At 38.4% G+C, this 11135-nt stretch overlaps 1 protein-coding gene across 1 annotated transcript; it reads right to left on the bottom strand.

Moving 5' to 3' along the window:
• Positions 1-390: 390 nt before the first annotated feature.
• Positions 391-10733, bottom strand: LOC148219820 (protein FAM240B-like). Its single transcript, XM_088156207.1, has 3 exons — positions 10470-10733; positions 3081-3225; positions 391-1805 (listed from the first exon to the last, which is right to left on the bottom strand). Exons 2-3 carry the CDS (start codon positions 3218-3220, stop codon positions 1727-1729), a joined length of 219 nt encoding a protein of 72 aa, XP_088012333.1. The 5' UTR covers positions 3221-3225; positions 10470-10733; the 3' UTR covers positions 391-1726.
• Between the last annotated feature and the right edge of the window lie 402 nt (positions 10734-11135).

The raw sequence follows: 11135 nt of genomic DNA, 5'->3' as shown, positions 1-11135 counted from the left end.
AGCCCCCAAACTCTTTCATGATGGAGTTGACCTTCAGTAAGGACCAGGCATAGAGAGGGGATGGGAGAATTGAAATGTGTTAACTGATGTTTTCAAAGAAATCTACTTTTTTACTGAAGCCCAATATTAAGTTATGGCGCTACCTGGTGATTGTTTTCTTAAGCACAGCTTTATTGTAATTATGCTGTGATCCTTCATATTCACGGTTGATGTTACTTTTAAAGTTGCTTAAGGATAAAATTAAACCAAAGAACATGGGCTTAGCAGCCTTTTTCCTGGTGTCTGGCAAACTCTACTCTCGAGTTCGGGAGCATACCTGCTGACACCTTGATTTCTGAATTAGTGCTCCAAGGTCATAATTCCTCAGGCTTTCCAAACAGTATTTACATCTTTCAATTCACATAATAAATTTTATTTGCCCTTGGGATGCACAAAAGCAGATTTAAAAAGTGATAAAGAGAGGAAAAAATAACACTTCGCATTTTTGTTTTGATTTGAGAAGAGCAGATTTTCTAAATATTTTGACTCCAAACCCTTCTATTGTTCTCTTCTTGCCTCACTGGCAATTCAAATCTTCTTTGCTTTTAAACAATATGAATTACCAGAATGGTAGTGAAACAGTCTTATAAAAAGGGACGAAAATGTTAAGCGATTCAGGGAGGAGTTTTTTAGCACTCTCAGAAGCTCAGAACAACCTGTCTTGCAGTACATTACCCTAATCATTTGGTGACAACAAAGCAGTCACCTTAAAAAGGAAGTGATTTGATTACACCAGCCTGACTGAAAGGCTTTCGTTGGAGGAAATGCCACATTTCCTAATGAAGCATTAGGAAGGGAACAGGAAACATTTTTGACTAATGAGAAATGTGGGAGAGGAAAACTGCTAGCTTCTGAAAGTACCAGTCTTTAAGGAACAAATACTGGGTCTTAGAAGGAAAAAATCGTAGAAGAAAAAGCATGCTTGTCACTCATGATGACAGACAGCTGCGAAAGTCATCCAAGCTCCTCTGTGAAACAGAGGTACCAATCTACCTCTATATAAACCAGCTCAGGTACCAGAAACAGTGTCAGTTTAAAGTTGTTCTACTAATGGTGATATAGTGTCTCAAGTTAGCTGATACGGGCTGACTAAGTTAATGTGGATTAATCAGGCAGCTCTTGTAGGTGTCTCACAGAGGCTGTTTATAAATACATGTATGTTAACAACTTCACAGGTAACTTCTAACATGCAAGCTGGGATCTGTAGCTCCCACCAGTTTGGGCTTCACTAGTGATGTAGGAAGTGGTGGCATTGTGCATGTCCCATATTCCTTAATCAACACTGGGCTGTGTTGCATAAAAAATTAAAAACTCCACTGTTCATTAAGCCATCTAAATTCATTATATTACAGTCAGTCTGTACAGAAATCTAAAATATTAAGGAAATGCTTTTGCAGAGCACAACTTTGTAACTAAACTCTTTTCCCAGGCATCTACATCTCAGTGAATCATGATTTATTAGGGTTAAATACTTCAGAGTGCTACATTCTCCATTTATCAAATGAAGGGACAGATGAATAACCTTAAAAGCAACAATTGGCATTTCACATATGAAACTTCTAACAATGACAGCTAATTAATTATAGCTCATTTAAGCTACAAAGTAAAACTGACTTGAGCTTTTGCATCACGCTTTCCTACAAAACAGATTTCTTTTCCCCCCAAACGTGTAATGAGTGTGGGCTCTTCAGCTGGATGGGTCTTCAGATTGGGTCCTCAACATCTTTATCCGTTTTTCCAGTCTCTCCATCCATTCATTTCTGAGCCTAGGGACAGAAACATGGATCAGCTTGTCCCCATAATTTTACACGGAATGGATTTATACCCTTCATCTTTTCCACTGACGATATTTTTTCGGTGCTTTTCCCCAATTGTCATGCAAAATTTCCTGCCCCTTTAGAGCTCTTTTCTGTATGGTACTTCAGGACAAGCTCTTAAGTCCCAGTGAGGGATCACCTGAGCTTTATGGCTCATCCATCTCCAGCGTGGCCCCTCTCGAGTGCCTGTGTGCCACAGTGACTTGTCACCTGCACTGGAGATTGCCTGCTGCCACCTGCTGGGTCACATCACCCAGCACTGCCCCAGCCTCCCTCCTCCTCGGTCCTGCTCCGCTTGGAGACACTGCTGAAGCTTCTGTTAGACCCATAGCAGGTAGCTTTCAGTAATATGTGGCCCTTTATTTCTTTTTGATAGTATCTAGGTACCACAGAAAGACTTACTCAAATAGAAAAGAGAGGAATTTCCCGACTCGGGAGTTGTAACATTGAGATTAGGTTAGTCACAAATGGATAAAGTATGCTGGAGGCTAATTCTAGTGTTCGTTCACCCAGGATTAATAATGTAAGGATGCCCTTGCTCTTTATTTTTCAAGTATCAATGCAAAGAAAGGTATGAGGAAGTCTCTGGAAAATTGCTTTCTCACTAGATAGTGTCAAGACAAAATGTAATAAATAACAAAAGTATATATCTTGCATATGCCTTCAATTTACAGAGACTTGATGTGAAGTAAAAAAGTGCTGATATTGCTGCAGACTGCTCTTCCTCAGTGACTGATCGAGTGGATTATGACTGAGTAAGGTAGGTATGGCTATGGATGGTGGTTGCCTTAGTCAGTATGCTTGGGCCATCTTCTTTATAATGGATTTACCATACATAAATTAAACAATTTTCAATAATTCAGACTACTTTCTTGTGAAAGCAAAGCCACAGAGAAAGAATGTGGGCCAGGTACACATCTGTGCTAGCTTTTCTCTGGAGAGAATCCTTTATGTTCAAGACAAGTCTGTGCTGTTATATATTGTCCTGGTAATTTCAGAAAGTTCTATGCTTTGGACTCATTTATGGAACAAGAGTGAATTATTCTTCATCATATGAAGTCATAGCTTAAACACATTAGCATTACATCCTAATTTGGGAATCTTTATTATTTTCTATAAACTACTTTCAGATTTCATTGCATAACTTAAGTATAGGTATTACTTTTTTAGAAAAAATATTTACAATGCAAACTCAAGTAACCTTTCTGGATGCAGATTACCTACTTTGTCAGAGCACTTCTTCGCTGACGTTCTTTCTCATTTTGCAGATACTGAGTTTGTTGTTCAATGGTCTTTTCCCAGAAGTTCCTCAGGTCACTGGTTTCACAACCCCGCACTTCATGACGCATATATTGGCTGTTCATTTTCTCTAAAGGAAAAATTTGAAACAACTGTATGACAAGTCACTGGTTCCTCATCTGTTTTCATGGCTAAAGCACGTTCTTGATGTTTTGGATTTTCAGCGTTAGGGACACACAGTCCTATATTCGGTAGGATTTGGATAACTGTGGGCATGACTCACTATTTAAGCTTTTCTTTCCTAGCTCCAGCACTTGAGGATATGCTGTCTACAGTGATCTGAATTCTTACTTGTGTACCTAAAATATCTCTCACCTCCGTCTGACATTTATGTTCACAATCAGGGCAGTGCTCTTGTATTCTGTAATTTAGCAATTATGGTGCTTTTCACGGTACTCCCAAATACAAAAAACGTAAAAAATATAAAAAATTTCCATTTCTAAGGGGATTTTTGGCCTCATTATTTTCATGTCTCTAAAATTTTAAAGTGACTTGTTCTGATGATTTGCCTTTAATCATTCTGGAATTTAGCTTTGTTTGGAAATGTAGAAAAATTTTATATCTAAAAGTATGTACATAATTTCATGAGATGCTGACTTGCAAAACCCACCTTGTTTGCTAAATATTTCCCCCTCTTCTTCAATTTTCAAAACAGAGCAAATTAATTTAAAATGTTTTTATATCTGTGATGATTCTGTACTTTCAGCTTTAGTTAATGTCATCTTAAAATAAATTCTGGAGTGAATCTTATACTAGGGAAAGAATATTTGCCTCAGAATGACTCTTTGTGGGCCAACAGTAAATTCCCTGTATGCCACATTGGAGCCAGAAAATGGTATCATTACTTTCAAAACTTCATTAAATATGAAATTAGTATATCCATGCTGTCTTTCAAATTGCTATGTGTTTTTGCATGAACATGCCATTATAATATTTTCCAGAACATTTAATTTTTTAACAAGTATTTAGGGCTCTCTCATGCATTGTTTGAATTCATGGAAATTATTTGTAATTTATTTTAATCAGAGCCATAGAGATATAGTAAACAAGCCCCTCAAGACTTGCTTGGAAAAGCTTGAAGAAACTGCTGCCATTCCCCTGGCAGGCATCATAAGAAAATGCAAAACTGGGAACTGATAATCTTTACACAATTGGCTGTTTTGTGAAAAATTGACAGACACATTATAAAGACTCATTATAAAGACAGACACATTATAAAGAGCAGAGGATGAAATCAGCTCTTTTGAAGAGGTCCCCTTTCTGCTAGGATTTCCCTGTAACTCCCCTGTGGTTCCCTGTAAAACCTACATATGTCAGCTCGTGGCCTGCAAAGAATAAAAGCATAGTACTTGAGCCCAGCTCTTGCAGAAAAGAATTACTGAGCATATTTTCTGGTCCTGAACAAATTATAGCTGGACATATAATTGTTGACATTAGTCTGTAATGTGAAATGCAAGTATTGCTGAACACCTCCAGCTGTGCTAGGGGATAACCAATCTCAGGTCAAAAAGTTAATACAAGTGCATGTTTCCATAAAATATATGTGTACTATAAATATCCACGTATATATCAATGCCAATCCAAATATTTCTTCCCAGGTTGCAGTTACTGTCTTTTTAAACTTTTTGTGTACGAGAAGTAATCTTGGAAGTATGAGAAAGATGTGGTAAAAACTATCTAAGTAAAACTAATGGGCTTTCCACCCTAGGAGTTATTCTCTAAGTATTACTCTGGAGTGCAGGAAGAAAAATTCCCCTATATACCTGGGGCTCCAACATAAACTACCAGAAAATAATGTCTTCAGGTTTCTTTATCAGAAGAGGTAGCAAAGCATAATAGCTTCATCCTTCTGAATTATTATGAATTCCTGTCTAATATACTGTGGATTCACCTTTTATATATATATATAGTATGTATGTGTATATATATATGTATGTATGTGTGTATATATGTATCTATATATATGTGTGTGTATATATATATATATATATATATATATATAAATATATATATGTGAGGGTAAATATCACTCCTGAATAAGGCAAAATTATGGAACTCATTGCTATGAGGTGTAATTGAGCCCAGGCATATACTTTCAGAATACACATATCCATTACTGGTTTTTAATGTCATGCCTCCTGATTTGATTGTATATGTTCTTGGTATTGGGTTTAATGCATTTTATAGATGTGTCTTTCCAACACCTGCCCCATAGCAAAAAGAAATCACAAGGGAAAAATTTAAAGCCACTAAAAGAGATATTCAGAAATAGTTTCCATTGCTATGCACTTTATATCTGGTGCTGGCAGTATTTAGAAGAATGTTAGAACTCTGTTGAGACCACAAAGTGTGTGTAATATTACCCATTACCTTGTTGGGGGTGCCTTTTTTTGGCAGAGGTGTGAGGTGGAGCAGTAATTAGTACTTTTCTCTGTCTATCATCTGTGGATTTCCTTTGTGTGTGCTTGATCAGGCATACTAAGAACATTGTCCAAGTCATTCTTCTTTCCAACATTCTATATTGTGTTAACATGTGGATATACATCTTGGTCCCAAATTTTCTCTTCTTCAGTTCGTAATATTCTTTGTTTTCATTTCCCCTAAGGCTGGAGAACCCTCAAATATGTACGTGTAAGTTCCAAAGTTACTGAACACATCAGAATTTCTGCACCATTACCGATCCTTATATGTTCTTGATAAACACAATATGTAAATACACCAGAGTTTGCCTCTCTGAACTGTAGAATCACCTTATCCTAAATTACCTTATATTTTGAATTAGCTGTCTGAGCCCATTCATGGTGAATGTGGGAACTGCACAGTACCACCACTGCAATAAGTCACATGGTTTCTTTTGCCTTTATGCATCACATGCCTGGATGTTTGAATTCACCTCTGTCCTGCCATCCATGTCCTAAATCATAAACCTCCAGTGCATGTGAGCAGTCGGGGATATCAGACTTCTATCACTATTTCTTTAGCTCTCATATTTTTCTCTCCTACTTCAGCTGTGTTCAGAGTAGTATCACAGGACTTAAGCCTATATCATGACTTTGCAGCAGCAGTTATCACCTGGAAACCATTTATTTTCTTGCCTTGAAGCCTCATTCAGAGTAGTTAGGATAAGGGGCCTCATTTAATAGGGAAAGAGAAGAATGGAAAAGATTTCATGGAAGCAGCCTCCAAAGCAGTCTGAACAAATAAGCTCAGTATGATGCAACAGGTGAGCAGAAATATACTATTAAAGCACATTGGCAGTTGTGATGCACTTTTATAGAGCTTGCAGTTAGTTCTGACTTAAATCACCCTGCCACAGCTAGGACTAAATAAGCTTTTTTTAAGCTTCTAGTGACAATCCTCCAAGAGAACAACAGTGAGAGGCTCTTTCTGGTAATCTTCTCTGACAGAGGCCTGGTTGCAAGCCAATGAACAGATGAAGGTGCTCTCAAATGAAAGGAATAACATGATAAACTCTAGGGAGGCTTTATCCAGCACATGATAACCATGATTGCTTATTTTTAGATTTAATAATTTTAGAGCAGTTTGATATTATCTAGCCTCAATTTGCTAAAGGAGGTCTCACAAAGTTAGGGAAGCTGTTACAGTAATACTACTAGCTGGAACTCAAAAATCATGTTGGTAGAACAAAAGAGGAATGTAAGATCAATTTGATTTGATATCTCGACTTCTTTGAAAAAGAAAAATCAATAGTTTGAGGCTGAAACTCACTGTTTCTGTGAGAAAACACTACCACCACTAGAAATACTTTTTCATGGAGAGAATTGGGAGTCAAAAGTTTCTTAGCCAGAGAAAAAATGTAAAGAAAAGCATGGATTTTCTTCCTCTAGCAGAACATATTGTTATATGAAATGTATTTTTAAAATTTACAAAACTTTTAATGAGTCAGGAGAGCTATTTTTCCTCCTTCTTTTGTTTCTTACAAAGCACAGTCAATAAGAGTTTTCAGTGTGTTATGCATTTCCCTAGAAATAATACAATATTTTATTGTTCTGACTTCACTTGGACCATGCATGCTATGGTTTTTATATATGCATTGAATGATAAAATTTGAATGATATATATAGGAGAGAATACTATCTATGCTAATAGTACTGTTTGACGTAAAAACAATCAGAAATCTGCTTTGATTTTGGAAAATAGGACTAGTAATCATATTCATGATTTCCCTCTTTTTCCTTGATCTAGGATATATCATTTATCTTCTGATTCTGCAGCTGGCAGTAATTCACATTTAAAAGGGCTGACTGATGCTTCCTTTGAGATCCTGTCTAGGGAAGCATGCTGGTTTCAAGCCTAACATGGGTTTCCAGACTCTGGTTAAAACTCTTCAGAGGCAGAAGAGAGCACTTTAGTTCAATGCCCTGTACCTTTTGGTTTGTGTGGCATGTTGCACAGTGCAATTTCTCTCATGAGCAGCCTGAGCCTTGAAGCCTCTCGTGAGCAGCTTGTGGGAGAGGGTTCTCACAGCTTGCTCTTACAGGTTCCTCTTCCTTTCTGCCACGTTTGTGAGCAGTTATGGGCAGAGATGACCTGGAGCACCAGCCTGAGGATGGAGAAGGCTGCTATGGTCTTCTGGTGCATCCAAGTCCCTAACCATCCCAGTGTCCTCCAACAATCCATTAGTGTATTTCATCAGCAAAGATATGTGACTTTCTAGGTGTACTGTATGGTTTTATTTTCATTTGCAGTTCAGCATTACTACCAATTTATGCTTTTCCTTTCTAAACAGCATTGTCTGAAGTTTGCTATGAAATGAGAGAATTCTAGACATGTTATTTATTCTGCCACCAGTATTTCCTAGTTTGGCAGAATCTGAAGTACATGCTCCTACCAGAGCCTGTTCAGTCGGGAGTTGTTTTCTGAGTATAAATTTCAATCAATTTAATTGGACTTCTCCACATATGGGGAATTTTCTGTGTATGAAAATGACAACTATACTGACATGTGACTGAGCAATACTAGTAGGAGTTACAGGTGTGCACCTAGCAAATTATTTCTAGCAGGCGCATTAAACAGTTTCAGTATTTGAAAATGTGTTCACTCAAGCATTACATAGCGGTCTCTATTCAACCATTATCCTTTTTCCTAATTCCCACAATCCGTTATTGCTTTTCTGTGAAAAGTGATGGATCTGAGCCCATTTTTTCTAATAAGGAGAACAGTTGTTCTTCAAATGCTTTGCACTGGTAGAAAATTTGGACTTCTGCTCATATGATACCTTTATGACAAACAAACAAACAGGGCTTGTGGTAGCTACATGGGTTTTGCATCTCATACTGCTACAGTGTCAATTGCAATGCCTTTGAATGCCATACACTGTTTTATTCTGTCCTTCTCATCTGATGGGCTTCAGTTCTTTTCATCTGCTTTCACTTTTCTCTGGATATCAGATACCTGGATATCAGACACCTGAAAAATGGAATTATAAAACTGGAGGGAACTGATTCTGTGCCTTGATTTCTGTACTAGAGAGCTCAGCAGTACTCTGGCAGAAGATTAAAATTCTTAAAAGCTTTTGAACAAAACACTTGAGGAATCAATACTTTCATTTCCCTCCAGGTAACCCATTTATTTATTTCTATCCTAGTTCTGCTCCCGTGCCTGGTTTTTTATATTTTGCTACTTACTGCCTTCCATTCTGCACTGTCTCTTCTCCCTCAGCCTGCAGCCAAGGGATTCCATGAAAGGTTCCTTTGTCTCTCCCTTCTCTGACATTGTGTCTGTTGAGTTTCTCCTCGTGTCCTCTTCACCTCCCATGCCAGCCTTCCCGACTAACCTGACTGATTTGGACCTGTGCTTTCAAACACCTTTCTGGCTGGTTTCCCCACCTTATTCTTCCATCTGGAAAATCTTTTTCCACTTCTTGCTGGATCTGCATTTGATAGAGTGATAGAGTAAGTTGAGTTGGAAGGGACCCACAAGCATCATTGAGTCCCACTCCCAACCCTGCTGAGCACCATTCCCAAGAGTCACACCGTGTGCCTGAGAGTATTGTCCAAATCCTTCTTGAACTCTGTCAGGCTGGTGCTGTGACCACTGCCCTGGGGATCCTGTTATAGTGCCCAAACACCCTCTGCCTGAAGAGCCTTCTCCTGGTATCCAATTTAAACCTCTCCTGGCACAGCTTCATACCATTCCCTTGTGTCCTGTCACGTCACACAAGAGTGAAGAGATCAGTGTCTCTCCCTTCTCTTCCCCTCTTAAGGAAGTCGGAGACTGCAATGAGTTCAGTCCTCAGTCTCTTCTCCAGGCTGAACAAACGAGGTGACCACAGGTGCTTCTCATAAGGCTTCTCCTCCAGACCCTTCACCATCCTTGTTGCCCTCCTTTGGATGCTCTTTAATAGCTTAATGTCTCTTCCACATTGCGGTGCCCAGGACTGCACTCCTGCAGGTATTACCAGACTGTGGTGGCTGCCTGCATTCCCACACTTCCTGCCACCAGCACACACAAACAGGACTGTGGTGGCAGTTGCACAGAGGTGAGCAATAAGCGAACAGGTATTCAAAAATGATATGAAATAAAAAATGTACAAATGCTTTTCCTGAGCTTTTTACAGATTTGGTTGACTTTTACTGACTTTTTATTTTCAGTATCTAAGGCATATTTAAAGTGGCTGTAGTTTTCTCACGAGATCAAATATTGTTTCTCATCATTAGACTTTCCCCACTGCTGGATATATTTGAAGCCTGCTCCTATGAACTACTGAATTAATAAGATCAAGTATATAGAATAAATTAATATTTATTGGTCAAGGATCTTGAATGCACTTTGCTTTGTTTGATTTTTGAGTACAAGAAGACTCGGTGTAGGCTCAAACAAGATAATAATTTTTGCCCAGGGCTCATGTTCTTTATTAGATCATCCAGTTCAGAGAAAACATGCAAGAGAAATCTAGCCTGATTCATGTGAAGGTGTCTACCATTGAATTAAAATGCCTCACAGCAGCAGATCACTCTTAAAAAGTGTTTGAGAGATGAGTGTGCATGTGTGTGTGTGTAACCTTGGCTAGCATTAGCCCATCAGTTGAGAATGTATCTCAACTGAGAAGCCATATCTCTTGGTGTTTTATTCAGGACTGTAACATGGAAATTAACTGTAAATATTTTTTCTGTATCAATGCTACTCAGCTTCCTTAGAATTCTGCTAAACTGGGCACTCTTCCCTGGCATTTTCCTCACACTCTCATCTTTCCTAGAATATACTTTTGTGAGAATTAAAGTTAGAGAACAAACGCGTTTCTTGTTGACATTATTAGGGAAAACTCACTACAAAAAACAAATACTTCCTTACCTTTGGAGCAGGAGTCTTCTTGCAAATAAATTCTCGGTGTGACACAAACAAACGAGGAATATTACCACTGCAGCCGTGGCTTCTCCAGTGTCACAGGGCAGTAATGAAATGCATCCCTCGGTACTTTTTATTTGAAGTGGGGGTAACATAAATCCTTCATCATATCAAGGCTATTTTGAACAGAACCAGCAGCGAGATAAGATCATTTAATGAACTTTGCAGCCCCCTGCCTGAGATGACTGTGAAACACAGGCCCCCTTGAGACCGTGCATCCCTCCCACACTGGCAGATACCTCAAAGAGCATGACTTGGCAACTGATGAGAATTTTCTTTAAAATGCCTGCTAGCGTTATCCATTTTAATAATCTTCCTATGAAGCTTAAAAAATTCCACACTACTGTCTTAGCTGTAATGAAGGCTGAAATGGTGTGACAAATCACACTTGGTTTTGCATTACAGGGTGACTTACAGAAGTATGCAGTGCTTCGGTGTTGTTAATCTAAGGATGTGTGCTTGATTATGACCTATCACAAAATCTGTTCTCTTCAAGGCAATTGTCATAGGAATTGTCTGTATGTTTAGCGTTAGCTCATGGAATGCATAAAGCAGCACTAGTTTTACCATTTGGAGTTGTTATAAGTCTATTACAGATGAATGCTTATATCA

Source organism: Sturnus vulgaris, chromosome Z (genome assembly GCF_052056855.1).
Source record: "Sturnus vulgaris isolate bStuVul1 chromosome Z, bStuVul1.hap1, whole genome shotgun sequence".
NCBI classification, from domain to species: Eukaryota; Metazoa; Chordata; class Aves; order Passeriformes; family Sturnidae; genus Sturnus; species Sturnus vulgaris.
The sequence above is the reverse complement of the archived record's forward strand: the minus strand, read 5'-3'. Positions and strand labels throughout refer to the sequence as shown.

Excerpts from the sequence above, each read along its gene's own strand:
- LOC148219820 (XM_088156207.1), bottom strand. The coding sequence starts at position 3,220 with ATGAACAGCCAATATATGCGTCATGAAGTGCGGGGTTGTGAAACCAGT. Across the intron at positions 1,806-3,080 it reads CGAAGAAGTGCTCTGACAAA|GCTCAGAAATGAATGGATGG; the intron begins GTAGGTAATCTG and ends TTCTGTCCCTAG.